Raw genomic sequence first — 22,166 nt, 5'->3', positions numbered from 1 at the left:
ATCACACAACAGTCTACAAATTGAAGTACATTATCAAAATTCCTGGCACCAGAAGCTTTGAACAGGTCTTTATAGTAATCCATAAAGCAGGAAGCAATTTCATCTTCTTTCTCTAGCCACATCCCATTTTCATCCTTAATTCTCAAAACTACATTTTGCTGTCTTCTATAAATGGTGGTCAGATGAAAAAAATCTTGAGTTCATATCTCTTGCACAAAGCCAAGAGTTTCTTGACCTTTGCCACCAGTAGATCTCCTCATTTCTCCAAATTCTATCAATTTCTTTCTCAAGATTATTAATTTCTTCAGAGATGGCCTCAGAATAATCAGCTTGGTAACATCGAGAAATTTTCAACATTAATTCCTCAATCAATTTCCTATTATTAGGAAAAGCTACCTTACTCTACCTTCTTAGCTCTTTTCTACAATTCTTCAACCTTAAAGTAACTTCCTTCACAGCATCAACTTTCCTAGATCCACCAATGCTCCATCCCCTTTCAACAACATTAGGGTATTCTGGATGAGTAATCCATTACTGCTCAAATTTGAAGCATCTAGGCGTCTTACTTTCCTTATAGCAAAGATCTACTATTAAGGGAGAGTGGATAGGTCCCACCGGCTCTAAATAGAAGACTTGAGCCTTATGGAACTGTTCCCTCATCTCAATATTACAAAGAGCTCTATCTATCCTTTTCTTTATATATTCCTCATTCTTCCTTCTATTACACCATGTAAATGATAAGCCTTTGTAGCCCAAATCAATCAACTCACAATTTGTAATAAATTGTTGGAAGTTTCTTATTTTTCTAGTTGCTCTTGGGTTACCACCACTTTTTTCTGTTTGATCAAAAATGTCATTAAAATCGCCTACACATAACCACGCACCCTTTACTTCTCTTGTAAATTCACGAATGGTCTGCCAGGTTCTGAATCTTTCCCTTTCATCATTGGGGCCATAGACAAAGGTAATGAATTTAGGCACATCAACTTTTACAAAATCAACCCTCGCATGAATCAAAATTTTAAGCCAAACAAAAAACTCCATTTTGATATCTTCACACCACCAAACAGCCAATTCCCCACTCCTACCACTCGACTCCACCAAAAAACTACCATCAAATCTATATCTTCTTCTTAGCTTATCAACTTTCACACTTTTTTGTTTGGTTTCCATAAGAAAAGCAATAAGGGGTTTTTTAGTTCTTACAACATCTTTCAAGTTTCTAACTGTCAAGGGAACCCCCAAACCTTGATAGTTCCAAGATAAAACACTTATGGCTCCTTAGTGGCTGTAGCCCAACCACCAAAGCCTTTAAAGAAATTCAGGCAGCTTTCTCCCAACAAGTCAGCTTCATACCCTTCCTTTAACAGGAGTTTTAACAATTCTCCTCTCCCTTGCCATACTCTCCTCTACAATTCTTTTCCTTGCCATTCCCCTTGCATTTCGTACATTCATCCTGCTATTTCTGTTAATAATTGGCTTCTGTACAGCCTCAACCTGATTGTTTACATGCTCCTCCAACACCTTCTTTTTCTTTTTAATTCTGTCATCAATTTCATCTGTTAGGCCTCTTTTTAATCTGACTTTCTCAAAGCTTTCCACGACTCCAGCAAGAAGAGCGATGCTTCCATAAACTACCACATCTTTTCGTATGTTACTCAATTCCTCCACAGCCTTTCCTTCTCACCTTCCAACCCACTTTTATTGTCTAATTCCTCTATGTTTTTCTCTGCTATAGCATTTTCAGTATCAACATTTTTCACTGAACTGTCAAGATTATGTACTTTCTTTATCTGACACATTTCCCTCCATACCAGTATTATTAGCCGAATATGTGTCATTATCTTTGTTATTCTTAACTTTATTCCTTACAGTCAGGCAGGTCTTTGAGCACAATTCACCATCTTCACTTTTACTGGTCAGATTATCAATAAGGTCAACACTCTTTCCATGTCTCCTTATAGATCCATTTTCCTCAATCTCCTCCCAATTCTTTTTACAACTGACTATAATATCATCTAACCTTCTACTAGCTTGCACATTCAACCAATTTCCATACTGTGCATTAACATTCTCATCAGTGTTCTCACGGTGACTACAATTTCTCATATCATGTCCAATTCTACCACAAAAAAGAACAAATGAGACAATCTTTCATACCTCACTTTGACCCAAGTTGGATCTTTACTAAGTCTTCGCAATTAATTCCAGTGACTAGCCGTTCATTCAAGTCAATAAGTACTCGATCTCTTAAGAAACTCCGTACTAGTAGATCTCCCTTCCTCAGATTTTCAACTAGAACTGCTTCGCCTATTGCTCTACCAAGTCTCCTAGCACTTTCTACGTTCATCGCAACTCTTGGAAGATCTTGAAACTGGATCCAAAAAGGGCACTGCTCAAAATCAATCTTGCTAAGAGCCATGTCATCACTCTAGCATTGAATGTTTAGGAGCCATCCATTAACCGACCAAGGCCTTCTGCATAGGATTCTCATGTAATCTTCCTTACGTCTAAATTCAAACATGAAAGCCTTTTGGTTAATCTCCACGATCTCCAAATCTTCCTTGCGCTCCAAACTCCAACCTTCCTAATCATCTGTAGGATAGTAGGTACATTCAGATTCTTATCTGTGATTAGTTTTCCAACTAATTTACCACCAATCTAATTGTGATCGCTTTTGTCAATCGAATTTAGATCGACCTCTACATTATTGTGTTTTCCCCCTCAAATCTTCACTTTCACCTCCTTCTAACATCACCATTCACTTCAGACTCCAGAGCACCTTCAATAAAATGCAATCTCACTGAGCCTCTGTTACAGAGTATAACAGAGGATCCAATCAATTTTTCCCCATCGCAGTGGGTGACGAGGCACACACTAACTCTCTCCTTCTTCTTCGTCGCAATGGCACTGCGAAGCAAGAAGTCACGACTTCTGATGATGACCTTCGTAACTAACTCTCACAAGGGAGAGAGAAAATGCTCCCACTAGGAGAGAGGACGCTCTTAAGATCATTTTGCTTTTGTTTCAAAAAGAATTGCCTTGACTTAAATTTCTTTTTCCCCGCTTTGGAACAAGACGGGGCAGAGCCTGAAACTCAAAACAAAATCAAGAAATCAAATAAGGTGTTGCAATACCCACAATATCTCAACACAATAAAGCAAAAAAAAAAGAGACTAAAATTTGAAATCTCTACTTAAGGCTTAGTTTTTCTGTGAATCAATGTGTACAAATCAAAATTCTCTTTTCAAATTTCACGAACTAGTGTCACCATATGACCCCCACCATTTTGATTCATTTTGGATTTAAATTTGTTCTTCCCTAACGAATTTGAGTGTCTTTGGATCTCTGTTTCCAAGTTTACCTTTATAAATGACCAATTTTATGATTTTTTTAATCATTTTTGTCTTTTCAAATTATCACTTATCACAACTTTTCGCATCCTTTTATATTCTTCTTCTTCTACCATGCATTCCTTCAATTAATTATATTCAAGCTTAACACCCAACTAGGGGTGTTCATAATGCTTGTTAGCCTGGTGCGCCTGCTCGAGCCCAGAGAAAAAAAAGCCTGGCCTGGCCCAGCCTAAAAAATTGAAGCCCAAAAGAAAAAGGGCATTTTTTGGTCAAGGCTTATCATGGGCAGGGCCAGGTCGTGGGCACGGTGCCCTGCCCTGCCCGAGATAAATTTATATTTTCTTTTTTTTAAAATTCTTTCATTCTTTCCCTTCCAAGTTCCAGCCTAGCCTCCCCCCCTAATCGCGACTCCCTCCTCTGCTCTCACACTCTTAGACTCAAGTGACACTGTGCCAGAGTCTCCAACTCTCTACTCTCTCGACTCTCTCGCCTCTTGGTCTCCCTCTCTAGCTCTCCCTCTTGGTCTCTTAATCTCCCTCTCTGGCTCTCCTTCTCGGTCTCCAACTCCGTCTCCTCCTCCCTCTCAATCTCGATCTACTCTCCTTCTTCCTCTCGGTTTCTGTCTCCATCTCCCTCTCCCTCTCACTCTCAGTCTCAGTCTTCGTCTTCATCACCCTCTTGGTCTCCCCCTCCCTCTCAGTCTCTGTCTCACTCTCTCCCCCTCCTTCTCAATCTCAATCTCCCTCTCCCTCTTATTCTCCCTCGGTCTCCACTTCCCTGCCACCCTTTCCTCCGTCGCAGCCCATTGAACCCATTAGTCTCTCGACAACCCTTTCCTCAATCTCAGTCTCCCTCGGGCATCACAGAATAAGAGAAACAGTAGCTCACAGCAAGGTACGTCTCTCCCATCTCAGGTCAGTCTTCATTTCCATTTCAGTTGCTCCATTTTTCTATATTGATTTGTCTATTGGGATTTGTCTATTTACAATTTTGAAAGGATGATGAAATTAAGATGTCCTTCACTTTCTGCTCATTATTGCAAACCATATTGTACAATAAGATGTTTATGATAGGTTATGTAGGCATATGTGTTCTTGAATTGTAATATATAGCTTCATAATTTCTGTTAGATGAACGTCTCTGTCCTGCTTCTTTGTTCAAATTTGAGTCATTACTTTCAATGTGCAAAATACAAAAATATTTTGGATTATAGGTAGATAAAGATGCTCTGATACAGAATCCTAACTAAACAGGGAAACAAATGCATCACAAAAGTATAATGAAGCTATCATATCCAACAGATAAAGAAGAAAGAGAGAGAATAAAAGGTGATCTAATTGATAAATTGTTATATGAATTATCTTCAGTATGATCATATGGATATAAATCTTAATGAGTATGCATATAGAGGGAAGAAACGATGTAAAGTGCAAAGAAGGCATAACATGACATGGAATAATGAAGTTGATAAACAAATAACCATGTGAAGACATTAATGATTTGCAACGACTTTTTTTGCCTAATCACTAAAGTTTTCTTTCTTTCTTTCTTTTTTCCTATTTTTGTATCAGTATTATTGTATTGCAACTTTAATGGATGAAGAAGCTTCTATTACATCACCATCCCAACCAGTTAGTGGAATGTAGCAAGGTGCTTCAACCCCTTTTCAAACACCAACCCTTCCAAGACCTAATGAAACACCAAATCCCAATAGACCCAATAAAGCTCCTGCCCCTAACCAAACTCTTCCTGTTCAATTATCTCATCCTGTGGTTCCTTCTTCTACTCCCACTCCCACACAAACAAATTCTATGAGACAAGAAACAAATGTTGAAAGAAGGCGTTCAAGAGAAAGGAAAGAGAATCTAAGCACACATCAGAGGTGTGGAAATATTTCATGAGATTGCTAACATAAGAAACTAATAGAGTGCACTTAACAGCTTGCGAGTATTGTCATACTACTTATAAGGTTGATCCAAACTGCCATGGGACAAATTCTTTGCTAAGACATATCCCAAAGTGTTCAAAGAATCCATATAAGACCACTACAGATAAAAAACAATCTGTTGACTCTTTTGTCGGGTAGGACAACTGGGCAAGGAAAATCTTTGGTTTCACATGTATATGATGAGAAGCAATGTAGAAGAGCTTTGGCTGAATTTATTATTTGTGATGAACAACCATTCAGAATTCTGGAGAAGCCTGTATTTAGGAAATTGTTAAATGAGTTTGAACTTCGCTTTCCAATCCCTTCAAGAACAACAATTGGAAGAGATGTGTGGCAATTATACCTTGGAGAAGTTAAAATATTGAAGAAATTCTTAAAACAAAGTGCAAAATGTGTCTGTCTCACCACAGATTTGCTGGACATCAAATCAGAGTTTTAACCGCCTATGCTTGATAGCACATTTTATTGATGATGAATGGAAGCTTCATAAAAGGATTCTAAATTTTGTTATGATTAAAAATCATAGAGGTGATACCACAGGGAGGACCATTAAGCAGTGCTTGTTGGATTGGGAGATTGAGAAAGTGTTCACCATAACTGTGGATAATGCCTCAGCTTTGTGATATCTTAAAATGTGTTTAAGGAGTTAGAAGGGCTTGCTTTGTGATGGTGATTATTTACAATTAAGGTGTTGTTCACACATCTTAAATTTGGTGGTTGATGAAGGTATTAAAGAAATGAAAGACAGCTTTGAAGCCATTCAAAGTGCTGTTAGATATGTTCGTTCTTCTCCTTCATGGTTGTTAAGATTCAAAACTTGGGCTGACACTGAAAAAATAGACACCAAAAGCCTTGTGTGCCTTGATGTAACCACCCGGTGGAATTCAACATACCTAATGTTAAAAGCTGCAATGAAATTTCAAAAAGTATTTGAGCAAATGCGTGATGAAGATGACGATTATATTTCATATTTCAGCTCAAACACAAGCTCTAGGCATGATGCTTCTAGTTCTGCTAGGCATGAGCGGGATAACTTTACTGGTCCTGTTATTGATGATTGGAATAATGCTCGAATCTTCATCAAGTTCTTAAAGGTCTTCTATGAGATAACATTGAAATTTTCAAGATCCCTTTCTATATCATCAAATGAATGTTTCCACCAGATTGCTCGTGTTCAGAAAATGTTGCAAAGGAATATCATGAATAATGCTAATAACTTCTTGAGAGAAATGAGCACTAGCATGCAAGTGAAGTATGACAAGTATTGGGGTCAAGCAGACAATATGAATCCTTTGCTTTTTGTGGCTGTCATTTTGGACCCTTGATATAAACTAGTATATGTGAATCATATATTTGATATTCTTTACACTGATCTTGAAATATGTTTAATTATGAAGGAGAGGGTTAAAGATTGTTTGTATCGGTTGTTTAATGAGTATTTTGCTGGGGTTTCTGTTGAATCAAGGGCTATCTCCACAAGTATATCAGGTGCAACTTTGTTGCCTTCTTTTGATGATGATGATGGTGGTGGTGAAGAGGATCTAGGTCATAAGTGGTTGGAATCTATGAAACAGAGAACCTCAAACTGAGTTAGATAGATATATAGCAACTGACTCGAGAGATGAAATCCCTTCTGCAACTGAGTTTGACATATTGTTATGGTGGAAAGCTAAGTCAGAAAAATATAGAATTCTCTCTCACATGGCACGAGATGTATTGGCTATACCAGTTTCTACGGTCGCTTTTGAGTCTGCCTTTAGCACTAAAGGACGTGTGGTTGCTCAGTAGGAGCTCTTTATCTTCTAAAATGACAGAAGAACTAATTTGTAGCCAAGATTGGCTACGACCTGGGCAATCAATGTTTGAATTTGTTGAAAAGCTTCACGATTTTGATAATTTTGATGAGACAGAAAATATCCTTCAACTTGCTAGTAATCCTTTTTTTCCTTGCCTGAACCTCTAACTTATATATATATATATATATATCTATTATATTACTTCATAATTTGTAATGTAATTGTTTTTTGATTTTTTTTCCCTAGATGCTACTACACTTGGAGGGGATAATTGAATGGCTATTGGTGATTGAATGGTCATTTTATAAGCATGACTAGCCATGTTGGTAAGGTGCATCTATTCATTCTTTAAAATTTAGAATTACATTTTTTTAATTGTTTTGTTTCTAATATGTTAAAGTTATAATTATTTTTATTTGTATTTTTTTAGGTGTTCCATCTTTTTGTGGAAATTGTGGAGAGTGATGCTGTTCGAACTTCAAAGCTTCAATTATAATATTGGCATTGTCTTGTTTTAAATGGATTATTGATGTTATTTAATTGGATAATTGTTAAGATTTGTTTTGGATGATTTCTGGATTATTTCACTTCTTTTGGATGATTTATGGATTATTTCACTTGTTCTGGATGATTTATGGATGATTTCATTTATTTTGGATGATTTATGGATGATTTTAATGTGTTAAAATGTAGAATTATAAAATGTAATTTTTAGGTGTGTATAGAATTTTTTTTCCCCCTTGTGACATGAGGGCAGGGCATCATTCTTTGGGCAATGAAGCCCGCCCTACCCAACCCTGCCCATACCCTATCCAAAATGATTCGGACATCTATAGACAGGACCGTTACAGCCCCCTCTTACTTCAGGCAGGGACCAACCCTACCCATCTGCACCCCTATGCCCAACTATTAACAGAAAAAATTATAATAAAAAATTGAAATTCAAGGAGATTTGGCCAATAAAGGTTGACGAAGAAGCAATTATCATCACCCACCCTTGTCACTCTCATTCATCTGTTTTTCACGATTTCATGCCACTCGCTCAAGATATATGTAGGCCATTTTTTTTTAAATTGTTATTAAAATACAATTATATATATTTATATGCTCATGCATTCGGTAGATTTGAACCGGTGACCTTTTTATTTAGAGGAGAATTTACATGTCAGTTATGACACCATGTTATTAACAATATATAAAGGCTAATTATGTGGAATTTGGAAAAAAAATTTAGAGAAAGAAAATTCCTGTACTAACTGTTTTGTGTACGTATAATGCTTATGATATGAATAGAGAGGCCATGGGTGTGAGGGACAGATGTAGAGAGGCCATGGTTATGAAGGTACAGATGAAGTGTGGAAATACACTAACTTCAATATTAAATATAAGAGTTATTAGACAAGATGTTTGCTTTGATTTTAAATATAAGACAAGATACCGTTTTATTTGTCAAATTTATAATTTTTTTTAAAACTCTATCAAGGGATATGCAGATGATTAGAAATATTATTCTAAAAAAATCAACACTTATTTCTTATAAATAATTAATTTAATTTTTTAATATATATAAAATAAGTTATCTAACTCTTAATACAAATGGAGTATTTTGTTAGCATTTGGATAAGGGGTGTATGCCGTGAGAAATATTATATTATTACAAATACTTATGTGACTCCAATTTTTTCAAGGCTAACCTTAAGAACCTAAAATTTGAACCTATTTATAGTCGTATGATATTTTAAAAGGACAATATTTATGTTAAATTTTTTGTATTTATCATCGTGTTAAGTTTTCTAATCACAATTGGTTATGTGTCATATTTTTTAAATATGATCATTTAATTATATACATATATGAGAAAAATAAAACATATGACCACGTGTGATTGAAAATCTTGATATATAATATATAAAAAACTTGACCTAAATATTTTTTATTTAGAAATTTTCTTACCATCATTAAATCTACATGCCAAATAAAGATTCACCGGTGATTCTATTGATTATCTTTTTCACGCACTAAACCTACTCCTAAAGCTTAATTGGCACTTTCTAACCCAATGACACCAAACAATTTTTTTTGAGTTACTCTTAAGCGTTGAGTACAAATTCTCTAGATCTAAAGCCCACACAATGGATGGTAACAAAACTTTAGTTACGACTCCTTTCCAACTCTCGTTCTCATTCCATTTTATATTCTGATTTTTTTGAAAAAAAAACCTTTCAACTTTCATTTTGGGCTCTCAAAACTTTTTTTTTAAAAAAAATTCTTCTAAGCCTTCAGAATAATTTAAGTTTTAAATTCTTTCATTTTACTTTGTCTGATGATAGATACAAGGATGATCCACTAATTTGCAAAGATAAAAAAAATTAGTTAAGTTATTAGTAAAAAAAATGTATGTTGGTATTTCTAAAATGTCCAATTAAAAACTACATGAAATCCTCTTTAATAGGTACTAGAGTTTATTAAAAAATTATAAATTTAGGAGTTTTACATTTAAAATTAAAAGCAAATGTTTTTGGGAGGTCAAAATGCGAAAGGATGAGTTACTACTAATAGTATTGACAGTGAATGCCTTGAGCTCAATCAAAAAATAAAAACAAATATTTTCGCGTGGTAGAACCAAATGGAGAATCCAGTGGCTCTTACCCGCGCAGAAGCGGGGCTCCAAAGCGCCAACCCGATAAAATAGCTGTTAAAGCGCCAATTTAAATTTGATTTCGTTAGTCTTTTTTCTGAGTCTTCCTTCTTCTTCCCCCTGAAATGCGATCTCGCTTCCTCAATATCGACTACTTCAGTCTCGCTCCATCCGAATCCAGAGAAACCCTAACCTTCCTCCATCTCCCTGTCCCTTGCCTCTCATTTCCTTCTCCCTCCACCGTTCAAGACCACCTGCGCTTCCATTCGACCCTCCACGCTTCCCTTCACATCGAGAGACTTCCGATTGATGATGCTCTCTCCAAGTTTCTGTCCGGCGTACTTCCTCACAGAATCGATGTTGATTTCCAATACTTTGAGGCAGACATGCCTTCCAATCACAATTGTTTATCATTATCCAGCTTTGGACTTGCTCAAGCTCCGATTTCTCAGGTAAGAAACTGATGCTTCTCTTTATCATATTGCCATATTTTATATCATATTTTCCGTTCGGAAGACCGGCGTTGATGGATTCTCGTGCTTCTTGATGTCGGAAAGTTTCATATGTGGAAAAATGAGTTTCGGTTTTATTTTAGTTGAAATAGATTTACGTGTTCTATTATTATTGGATTACTCGTTAATTTCGAATTTTTACTATTAAATAAAACCTGGTAAGGTATATCCTGAATACACCAATGCTTTTTGGTAATTTTGATTCCGCCGGCGCAGGAACCGGTTGCTGTATTCGAAGAGAATGCGATGGAGAACTGTCGAATTTTGGATTCTGGAGCTGATATTGGATTCTTAAACGTACAGGACTTACCTTCAAAGTGCTGGTGTTGTTTTACGTTCTTTGTCCCTGCATGTTGCTTTCCTGAAATTTTAATGAATTTGTTCTCAGGAGAGGAAAAGCACTGCTCTTATTGAAAAGAATGAAAGCATATGTGATATGACTCAATTTGAAACGCCTGAGCTGGATGTACTTCTGGTGAGATAGATATATGAAGCACCTGACTACCTGAGTATCTATCTTGTTATTGAATCTTTAAATTGAACATTTTCCTTTGTGTATTAAAGGGAAGTACCTGCTTTCCTGAGGAGGTGGTGATGCAAATACTGGATGAAACATCGGAGAATGACAATAATCTGGTAAATGCTTTATAACGCATCATAACTTATAAGAACCAAATGTTAATGCAATATGTATTTAAATTAAACGTATCCTTCCGAATTTAGTTTATTTGAATTATATTATTGAAAAATTCTATGACGTTTCTTCAGTGCTATAGGTAAATGACGTCAGAGATATTTTCTTATTCTTATGAGATGCATGATGTAGATGATATATTACTGGACAGATGATGTTCTCTGTAGTTTTTCTATATTTTAGGATTTTTAGCAATGTAATCTTCTTCAATACAAACTGGCCCACTAGCATACATTATTTATTGGAACTCCATAACCTAACCTTGGAACTGTTCTGCATGGTGGTGCGAACAATTCAATGCTAGGTTATGGAGTCGCAACTGCATTTCTGGAATAACGGTAAAAACAATCAATTCCTTTTGGTTTTATATGGCATTTGAAGCATAAATAATTTATCAGCCTTTTTTCTGTTTGTGTTTCCTTTTTTCGAAGTCAACAGCTGAATCGGAAGCAGTTACATAGAAGGAATTTGGTCATTGAATTAGATGATCCATACCTATAAAAATCTTTGATTTGAATTGCCAAATTGATGTAGGTTTGGAATCTTGCAGTGCTTCCCTATATAAAGTAGATTATAAATTGAAGTTTTACAGCTTACCTTTTACAATTTCTCTTCATAATATTATTATCACCAAGTTTAATACACGAGTCTGTTCTCCTTTCAGGAAATGCTCGAGTCTGGGCTCTCAATGCAATTTCCTTATGAGGTTCTGCATTCAATATCCGTAGTTGAGCATATTAGTTCAGAGTACTTCGGGGTCCAAAATACGTATTCCTTAGATGATTATATGTCTCTTCCAAATCTGCCGAAATCAGGTCAAAGAAAATTTACGATTCTCGAAGTTGATGAGGAAAGTCTGGGAATTTCGACGATCTCATGTATGGAGGAAAATGTGGGTTCATATTTTGATGACATTGGACCTCAACAAATGGATGAAACACTTCCTGTCATTGAGCCCAAGGAGATTTTGGGCGGTATGAACTATAACATTATGAACTTTCTTTCAGATGACTGTCTGTCACAGCAGAGTGTAGTATTACCTGACATACTTCAGGAAACGGACTTTATTAATATGTTGGAAACCGAAAACTTTCATGGGAATCCTTCCCTGACAGGGAAATCACAGTCAGATATGATTACTTTCCAGGAAATCCTGTTTACTGATGAGAATTCGATTCAGATACTTGAAAGCTTTTTTAACACAAAGTTGATGGATGATCCGGTAACAAGTGAGTTTATGTTTAAGAAAGATTTTAATTTCAAGAACTTTGATGAATTGATTATTGTTAATGAGATAGCACTAGTGGATGATGTATTCAAGCCACTGCCTGTACCTGCTCTCTCTGATCATGGAAAGATGAGATCTCTGTATGTATTCATTGAAGAAAGGCTTTCCAATTTGAAGACTCAACCCCAATCTGCATCTGACAGTATATACTTGGACTGGGATTTACTAGAAGAAAAAAGAAATTTCAATCTCTATCACTTTTTTCAGAACATGTGGGCCAAGAAAGAGCTGAACATCACAGTCTTTGGGGAAGAATCTTTCAATGACGGAAAATTAGTTTTTGATCTTGTTTCTCTGAGTGATGTCCTGGATGGATGCTGCATAGAACAAAGTGAAAGGTTGCAGAAGTTGCTTTCTGATCGTGCCTATCAGTCTGAGAATCATACCTTATGGGATTCAAGCAATCAATTGGATGGTGGATCTCCCAAGCAAGAAATTGGGGAACAGTTAGCTGCAAGAAATGCTGAGAGGGCTTCATTGTTGTTCAAATCTACATCAGAAGTCAGCCATCTTGATTATTTTTTAAACCCTCAGAAAGCAACTGCTAGGAGAAATTGTAGCTTAGCAGTGGAGTCTAACGATGCAGATGGTGGTGTCTTAAAGGCTACTTGCACCGACTTTAAGCATACGTGTAGGAACAATACTTTACAATCTCAAGGATGGAACATTGATTTCCACAATGTTCTGTTATCCGAAAGCATTCTGGCTTTACTTGGGAATTTTGAAAAATTTTACTGGGCCGTTTTGCAGAGTGAAACAGAACTGAACCAAAACTCATCCATGGATCATTTTCAATTGATTAAACTTCCAAAACACAAGCTTATGGAATTACATGAAAATGGCAAAAATATGGCATTTGTTGTGTTATGTGCAATAAAACAGGCTGCTTGGTACTTGTGTTTCTATGGCCTACGTCCAGCTAGCTTGTACATAGACGAGTTATGTCAAAGCTTGGACTACTTGAAATTAAGATTTAGCTTCCTCCAATCCTTGATTAAGGATGAAAACAAGAAGATTGGTGACAAAATTACTCTAGCACATCCTGCACTAGCTGTTTTTGACAAAATTTTGCGGTCAAACATCAAACGGGATGGTTTGAAAGTGTTGATTGTGACTGAAGAAGTTTTCTGGTGGTCACTGAAATGTCTTCTTATCTCCATAGGATTATCATTTAAAGAATTCCATAATACTCATGCAAATCAGCCATCTGCTTATGATACGGTTGAGGACACCGATTCAAAATTGAAAAACCTTGTGAATTCCAGCTGCTTGATTGTATCATACAAGTAAGTTATGTTTTCAGAATACTTAGCATTTATTATGCATGCATGCAAGAAAATACACCATTTCCTTCTCTTTTAGCAGTTAAAATGACATGGTAATTAAATATTATATTGTTTTCTTATATTAAAAATACAAATTAAAAAGTTATTTATGAACTTCCTTGTCATTGTTATTGTTTGTGCTGAAAATCTTGAATCTAATTTATTCTGCATTGATAAAAATGACTATTTATCTTAGTCAAACAAATATTTAATACTCGCTATATTATATGGATGATAAATGAAGTTATTTTGATAAAATTAGGTTAATTATAACTTTATTGCATGAGATGTTGGGAAAACACTTCTAGTAAGTAGAAGAGTGGGTTGTTCCACGAAAAGGAAAACAAAAAAGAAAAAGGAAGGGCGGGTTGTATAATTTGGATAGCTCTGAAAGAAAGACGGTAGTTACGCTTTAACTTATTCTAATAATGAGACCTAATATACCTCTTTTTTCTTTTCTTTTATTTTTTTCAAAAACTGTTTTACCCCCTTGACCAAACAATATACCTCTGTCTGGATGACTCTAAGGATTATAGATTATTTTTATGACTAATTTTTCTTCTCCTTTTGTCTTCAAATCTTGTTCCCAAACTCTTTCCATCCTTTTTAAATTGACATACCTTAAGGTGAAAATCAGTATATCGTCAACATGATCCATACCTTAAGGCTCTCTGAACTGCAATTAGTGCTAGACCTCATGGTTTGTTTCCTTGTAATTCTGGGAAATTATATAGAACCGATAGATCCCTTATCATTATTAATTTTTTTCATCTTCCAAGCTTTGAAGTTTAGGTGAAAATAATTGAAATCAGAATATTTTTACTTAAAGTTACTGCTGGAGTGCACGCACCCTAATTTCCCTTCTATGAAATCTTCATTTCCACTTTGGCCGGCTATTCTTTAGCACTTCGGTTCTGATTTCCTTGTAGACATCCTATTTACAAACTATAAGCGCTCTTCCACCTTAGTCCGATGGCTTTCAGAAGGCATTGACTGCCTTTTTTAGCAAGTTAAGTCTGCTCAGACCTCAGGCTTCGATGATGTGGAAATTCACATCTCTTTATGTCTCTAGATGTAAGAGTTCTTTTGAATTCATTTTCAATAAGGTGTTCAATAAATGTGATCACCAGCGGAATTGGTCAGGCTTATAATCGGAATGCAAAGCTATTAATTGGTTCACATAAAAGAAAATTTAGAAAAATAATACAACAACAACTATAAGCCTTATACCACTAAGTGGGGTCAGCTATATAGATCATATGACACCATTGTGCTCTATCCACAATCAAATCTTTAGATAAGTTGTTAACTAAAAGGTCCCATTTGATGACCTTATTGAGTATTCTTTTCAGTCTTCCTCTATCTCTTTTTAAAAGACTCCAAACTGTCTGATCTACTCTTTTCACTGGTACTTCCACTGGCCTTCTCTACACATGTCCATATCATCTCAAAAGATGGTCAGCCATTTTCTCTTTGATAGACGCCATGCCTACTCTTCCTTTGATATTATGATTTTGAATCCTATCTTTCTTTGTATTACCACACTTCTTTAACATCTTCATTTCCACTACATCAACTTTATGTTTTTGTTTTCCCTTTAGAGCCCAACATTTACTATCATATAACATGGCTGGTTTTATTGTGGTCCAATAGAATTTTTCCTTTAAGCTTATCAAGTATCTTCTTATCACAAATAACTCCAGTAGCCTTTCTCCACTTGAAACACGCAGCTTGTATTCTATGTGAAATGTTCCCACAATTTTACCATTCTCATGTATAATGGATCCCAGATACTTGAACTTTGCCACTTGAAAAAATAATAAAACAATAAAAAATATTATAGTCCTATACTTAAAAATATGTGTAAGAGACAGAATTTATAAACATGATATCTCTTCAAATGTAGCATAGAAGAAAAACATTGGCAAGAATCGTGGTCCTTGTTCTATGGCTTACTGGCCATCTGTGTTTAATTGTTTTCCTCAACCATCTTTGCTTTAGAAGTTTTGCACGATAAATAACTTGTTTAAAGTATAAGCATTGGTTACCAGGGCTTCAGACGTATATGTTAGCTAGAAATTTTGTCGTCTAGAAAAAGACACAGGTGACTAATATATTATGGAGCAACAATAACCAAAAAGGAATGTGAATGTGAGGGTGTTTTTTAATGACATAGATTTCATATTAGCCTGCTTCAATTTAATTTGTCACATGCTTATTGTGAGCGTTATACATTATAAATGATATTTTATTGTTGCAATTTTATGCCGTTATAGTAATTTCTCCCTTTAACTGAAGGCATATTTCTCCATTCTTCCCATTCAACAAATTCGGCATTATTTTGGAATATGGAGGTCCATTTGGTTCGTCTAGAATATCTAATCTGTTACCAAACTCTACTGGGTTGCCTCATCTTCACTTTCTTAAGGTGGAGCTGGATGTCCACTCTGCTGTCAAAGCACTTTGTGAGGGCGTTGAAATTCCGCTGCCTGCTGAAATGTCAATGGTAGGTCAATGCTTAACCCTACGTAGCTTACTTTGCTACAAATTATCATGTATTGTGCGAAATGGGTTCTCAAACGTCAAACCATTTTGTCAAAATTGTGCAAATCTACGCTTGAGCATGCATTGCTTACTTTGCCTGAGCTTGAATAGCTAAAAATGACCAATAAATTCAAATTTGTGACTAAGTTTTTAGGATACAGTCTATCCATGCTTGACACCAATCAGGAAATCAAATGCACATTTCACCTTTTCATTGGATTAAGCTGTATCAGTTGCTGTTGCTCATAATTCTTAGTACACAAGTTGTTTATTACTCCTTCCAGTCCCAAATGTAGGAGTTAGATAATTAATTTATACAGATTAAGGAAATCAGTTAAGTTATCTGAAAATTTTTGTTGGTGCTTTCACTAAAATATCTCTCATTTTAATCATTTGCATTAGAAACTACCTTTGTGCAATCAACAGGGACAGTTTGGAAGCAAAATAATTAATGAGACACAAAGGAAATTGAGATCTTGCATCCAGGACTAAATAAGCTCCTGAATTAGCTCTACATTTAAGATTGCTAGGAATATTCAATTTTTAAGCGTATATTAGTAATCTTTTACCCTTTAATGATTATTGTCCTAGGAAGATGGGACCCATAGTATCATCAACCCCAGCAAAAGAATGATGGATCCCAAACTGGAAAAGCTATTGAGTTTTTGTCCTTTGGAGAAAAACTATGGTATAGGGTTTTCAAAGAAGGCAGATAATGTAGAGTGTTCCGTGCCTCCGCTTTCTTCTGGGCAGCCTGAACAAAGTCATCAAAGCATGGAGTCTTTACCTGAAACGCTTATCATTGTGAATACTCAAAATGTTGATAAAGAAATGATAGCGTCCAGAAGAAGCACATATCAAGCAATTCTTGCAATGGAGAAACGAGGCATTCAAGTTGTTGAACGTGATTTAGATTTACCAGTGGATGTCATTATCAATTCAGCAATTTGCTTGGTATGGTATGATTATAAAAACATTGGGAAGAAAGCAACTCCAGCAACTGAAGCTTCTTCTAGCTTGCCTTTATGTACTGAAAATGTTGCGGCAAATATTTTGACACTGATAAGCTTTTCCTTTGATGGCTGCTTTTTGGTAAGTACAATTTTCTTAATATTTATTGTAGCAATATCTAGTCTTTTTTTGGAAAAAACTTTCTACAGTGTACTGTAGCGTCGAGTAGAAGAGCTCAAGAATTATGGACTTGAGGTCTGCTATATGGATTCTTTATGACCTGCTTCAAACATGACTAATGGGGGACTAGCTTCCGCTCAGCCGTTTTGATGCTTCATTCGAATTCCTAGTAAATTTGATGTGGCAAGCTTGTCAACCTAGTCTAAAGCTCATAAAATGGGGAAGAAAGGGATTTCTGTTTTTAAGGATACTTCAGCAGTATCTCTCTAAGTCTACAAAAGGAAAACCCTTCCTTCTACTTCACTAACACGCTATAGCCTGTTTTTCTTATGCAAGTTCTATTGGGTTGGGAAAAGTTGTCATATTTTGGTCCTTTTCATTGGTTGAGTGATAAGTTGGTTTCATACTACTTCCTGAGGCAATTCGGTCATTAATCTTTATGAACTTGATTAAATTCTTTAACTGTATCCAGAGTGCTCCCCTGTTATTTTCATAAACATACTTGTGAGTGTTATCCATATCAGTACACCTGCCAGGCTAGGTTAGTATGGCATTTTATATGCTTGGAAGATAATTAGCACTTAACACACGGGAGATGCAAGAACTTTGCTGATCATGTTGTAGATGATGAGAAGCAAACAATGGCTCCAAAATAATGGATGAAAATATGATTAACTAATATGCAAGTTGTCGTGCAGGTTGTTGTTGTTGTTGTTGTTGTTGTTATTTTGCAGTTAATTGATCTCAACTCATTGTTCCCAATTTAGGTTTTTGAGGGAGAAATTAACTTTATTTCAACCATAATGGAATCTTCAGATGGACTTTATGCTGCTGCAGCAAGCCTGGGAATTGATTTGCAGATCTTCTTCTCTTACTCACCAGAGTTCACAAATGAAATTATAATAAGCTGCATCAATTATGCTACCAAGTTGACTAGGGGTCTGTATCCTAAAATGTCTGATTCACTAACATTGGCTGAGTCATTTTTAACTAAATTTCCAACAATAAATCCTTTGGTGGCACATGCTATACTGTCTACAGGGGCCACACTAACCGAGATTCTTGGGTGGTCGCATGAGCACAGGATAAATGTTTTGGAAAGATATCATGTTCCTGAAGAAAGCGTTGCGCTATTTGGCGCTCTCTGCAAATATGGGGAGCGGGAGGATTCAAAGTCCATAATGACAGATTGCTCCTCTTCTGTATCTTCTGGCCCAGATTCAGATAAATATCACTTGAATCAAGTCGATTATGAAAGAAAAAGGAAAAAGCACGCAGAGAGTTCTGAAGAATTCGGACCATTTTCAGATGAATTATTGCAGTTTGAGCCACTACATCAAGAAGCTGATGGTTTCTTGGATTCTTCTAATCTTTCCAAACCTAGTATCCCTGATCAATCAAATTATTCTGGAAGATCCAATGACTCGACAAGGCAAGGGTTCAATATGACCACTCCAATGAAAACCCCAGCCAGAGCATCCCAGCCATCTTGTGATCCTTGGAGCTATAAAGCTCCCCTAATATTGGAGCAGAAACAACAGCCATCTTTTTCTTTTAAAGATGAAGGGTTGGTTCCTAATGATACATTGGATACTGCTAGGATGAGCAAAAATTTGACCTGGCAAGGCCTTAATTTTTCCGAGAAGCTGGATGAGGACATTACAGGCGAGGTTGTTGACTTTACTGAGGATCTCCTACTAAATAAAAAATTCTCTTTCATTGCTAACTCGAGGAATTTTCCTGGTGTCGACTTCATGAACTCTCCAGATTTCCTGCCTCAGACAGAGAATAGTATTGTGAGAAGATTGTCCTTTGATCAGATGACTCAGCCTGGGTTTAAAGATATCTGGAATTCTTCACATGATACAAGAGGTGAAGTTAACAATAACCCAGAACCAAATTTTGGAATGAAGATCTCTCCTCTTGATGCTAAGTACCGTGGAAAGAATTCTAATGAGGATTTGACTCCGGCATACAAGAGAACCCTACATGGATCACCCTTCCAAGAGGAGATGTCACAATTGAGTGGAAGAACTCCACTTTCACGTGCTCTTCATTCAACTACTCCATTAAAAAACTCACCTTGGACAATAGAATTTATCAACAGAATCAAAGAAAAGAGCAGAATACGTCAAAAAGCATTATCATGTGACAAGTCTGTCTCTTGTTTTGAGTACTCAGGCAGTACATCGGAAGTTGCTACTAGAAGACACCCTCCTCCTCCTCCTCCGCCTGAGTCCTTTGCATATCAAGGAAGTAGAACTGAAAACGCTCCCAAACAGAAGAGACAGAAGCAATGTGCAGAACCTTTGAAGTCAGCCAAGAATCGGAAACTTTCTGCCTCATTACTTCCTACATGGACACCTAATGACAAGAGAGCAACAAAGGTATGTCCACATTCTCTTCTTCATCGTAATGGTCAAGTAAGTGCAAAATTACATCCTCAATTTCATAACTGCAAAACGCCAGTGCAACTAAAATTCTTCATGGTTTGCTTATGTCTGAACTAATGCAATAAACGAGGTCAAAAATAAACAAAGAATCACTGCAGGTGGGAGACTTACATATAATGCAGTGTGGTAGCCTTAGTAGATATGTATAACTATGGGCTAACAGCTAAGTCCTGAGAATTTGAGGATTTCAATTAGTTAAGAAACAAACAATTTCTCCTACGCTTCTGCTGTTATTGATACGGAACAGGAAGGGGAATTAAATCAAACAATATCAAAAAGCACATTGAAATTTCTTATGAATATTTAAAAAGTATGATATTGGAATTCCTAAACTGATCTCTAAACAAGCAACTCAATTCCCCTTAATCATATTTGGTCAAAACTTAAAAAACGCAGAATGTAGAATTGTAAAACTGCCTATGGTATAAGCTTTGATTGTTGGCCAAAAAAAAAAAAGCGTTAATTCTCTAATAAATTTCATACAACATGAATTGTGCAACTGTGCAAGCAATTTTGTTTAATAAAGTAATTCATGTAAAATCGTTAAATTGGTTCTTCATTAACACCTCTAAAAGTAATTCATGTCAAATCGCTAAGTTGGTACTGTGCAATTAATTCATTAACACCTCTAAAAGGGATATGAATTCAGATATTATAACGAAATTCACACATTGTTCTGATTAATAATTAGTATTTTAGATTGAAACTTTTCTGCTGATATTTGTCTACACACAAATGTAAATCTCTTCAAGCAGCTATTATTACTTGTTCAAGGCTTGGCGTTTTTTACTGCTAGAAATTGACATATGGTCAATCGCAGATGCTGACTTTTGCTATGAATGAAAGTCAAGGTCAAGCTAAGTTGGTCTGGAACGACGAAACTCAAGGTCAAGCCAAGAAGTTTCGGTATCAGACACAAAAGTCAATCTAGGCTTCGTGTGGAAAATGGAGATTTTATATTATGCGGAAACTGGGTGTACTTTTTTTTTGGTGAGTACATGTACAACTTCAATATGTAGTTATGTATCGAGAAATTAAAAATGTAGTTATTAGTTACAATGGCCTTTGGCTGTGGCCGACTTAATAAGAAATTTGCCTTCTAAAATTAGTGCTATATATTCCGTGGTGCTTTTTTCGGTGGTTGTCTTTTCTCTCCCATAAGAATTCTGGATCATTAAGTTTTAATAGTCTAACTTAAATTTATTAAAATGTTTTCATCTTGATAATATTTTTCAATACTACTTTGATATTTAGTATAAGATCTAGTTTGTACTAGTAATTTAAATTGAACTCCAAACTACATTATATATTAAAGATAAGACGTGGCATTAATTGTTGGTTATCTAGAAGCTATATTAATGGTCCATTTATTAGTATTGAGACAAGACATTCGACATGAGGGATGGGATAAATAAGATTTAATTTATAAATATTGTTCAAAATTATTAAGTTTTACATTGTACTTAATTTTAGGCAAAAAAAAAATTGCAATTCAGATTGATTCAACATTTAACATGGTCTGTTTTGGCTTCGAGCTATCACAGTTTGATCTGAGCCTCTATGTTCCTTTTCCCCATTTATTCAAAATATGACCAAAAATTTCAAACTTTTTTTAACCAAAAAAAAAATCTGTTCATCTGAATATTTGCCCAGTTGGCCAAACCAGTTCATCGTAGACTACTTCAAAATCAGGTCAGGCTACTGATGGGAGTTAGGTCTAGTAAAAGAGACTAGTCTCTCACAACGTGGGGGATCAAGATTCAAATTTTTACTGGGAGAGGTGCCCACACTTAGTGTACGACAATACCTCGAATAGGATTGCCTCTAACAAGAGGATATCTGTGTTTTAACCAAAAAAAAAAAATCAGGTCAGGCTACTAAAAACTGGCCAAGCGCCGGGTTGAAGTGAAACCGAAGTTGATCTTATTTGGGTACATTAGAATCAAGTTAGGCCTTAAGATTGGTTCATTTTATGCACGGATTCGGTACATGCATGGCAGCGTGAGTTGATTTGGAGTCAAGTGAGAGTAAGATGGAACAACGAACCATTTAATTCCCACGCAACACACGTTGAAAAACACTAAGAAATCCAAATAATAACTAGCTTTTAACTAGCAAGTTTAGATCTAGCAGAAAGGATTAGTCCCTCGTAACATGACGAATTAAGGTTCAAATCCTTATTAAAAGAGATGCTCATATTTAATATCTAACAGTACTTCAAATATAATTGTCTCCAAAAGAGAATATTTGTGTTTAGAAAAAAAACAAAAAAACAAAAACAAGACAGCAAGCCTTTATTCTTCTAAATGGATTTGAGTACGTAGATCCCATAACACTGTTGTAATCTATCAATAACTAAATATTTAAATAACTTGTCAATCAAAATGTCCCAATCTATTTCAGGCCCCAAAAAAAAGGTTAGTGTTATAACGATCTGACAGAACTTTCCTTTAGTTGGGGAAAAAACATATGCATCAATAC

At 35.8% G+C, this 22,166-nt stretch overlaps 1 protein-coding gene and 2 long non-coding RNA genes across 3 annotated transcripts; all 3 read left to right on the top strand.

The window, feature by feature from the left end:
* Positions 1-4,172: 4,172 nt before the first annotated feature.
* On the top strand, positions 4,173-7,738 carry LOC114746849 (uncharacterized). Its single transcript, XR_003740318.1, has 3 exons — positions 4,173-4,250; positions 7,347-7,426; positions 7,531-7,738. It is a non-coding gene; the product is annotated as an uncharacterized LOC114746849 (long non-coding RNA).
* Positions 7,739-9,863: 2,125 nt separating this feature from the next.
* On the top strand, positions 9,864-20,713 carry LOC114746878 (protein SHORTAGE IN CHIASMATA 1). Its single transcript, XM_028935160.1, has 9 exons — positions 9,864-10,190; positions 10,467-10,547; positions 10,639-10,725; positions 10,815-10,886; positions 11,609-13,518; positions 15,856-16,063; positions 16,693-17,193; positions 18,000-19,619; positions 20,506-20,713. The coding sequence occupies exons 1-9, from the start codon at positions 9,864-9,866 to the stop codon at positions 20,614-20,616; spliced, it is 4,917 nt and encodes a 1,638-aa protein (XP_028790993.1). The 3' UTR covers positions 20,617-20,713.
* On the top strand, positions 10,645-11,674 carry LOC114746871 (uncharacterized). The gene is made up of 3 exons (XR_003740321.1): positions 10,645-10,725; positions 10,815-10,886; positions 11,609-11,674. It is a non-coding gene; the product is annotated as an uncharacterized LOC114746871 (long non-coding RNA).
* Positions 20,714-22,166: the final 1,453 nt, after the last annotated feature.

Source organism: Neltuma alba, unplaced genomic scaffold, assembly GCF_004799145.2.
Source record: "Neltuma alba isolate B1F8T4 unplaced genomic scaffold, ASM479914v2 tig00000849_pilon, whole genome shotgun sequence".
NCBI lineage: Eukaryota > Viridiplantae > Streptophyta > Magnoliopsida > Fabales > Fabaceae > Neltuma > Neltuma alba.
This window is presented reverse-complemented; position numbering and strand designations above follow the sequence as displayed.

Coding starts and splice junctions, on each gene's coding strand:
- LOC114746878 (XM_028935160.1), top strand. CDS start 9,864: ATGCGATCTCGCTTCCTCAATATCGACTACTTCAGTCTCGCTCCATCC. Junction 10,726..10,814: donor CTGAGCTGGATGTACTTCTG/GTGAGATAGATA, acceptor TGTGTATTAAAG/GGAAGTACCTGCTTTCCTGA. Junction 10,887..11,608: donor CGGAGAATGACAATAATCTG/GTAAATGCTTTA, acceptor TTCTCCTTTCAG/GAAATGCTCGAGTCTGGGCT.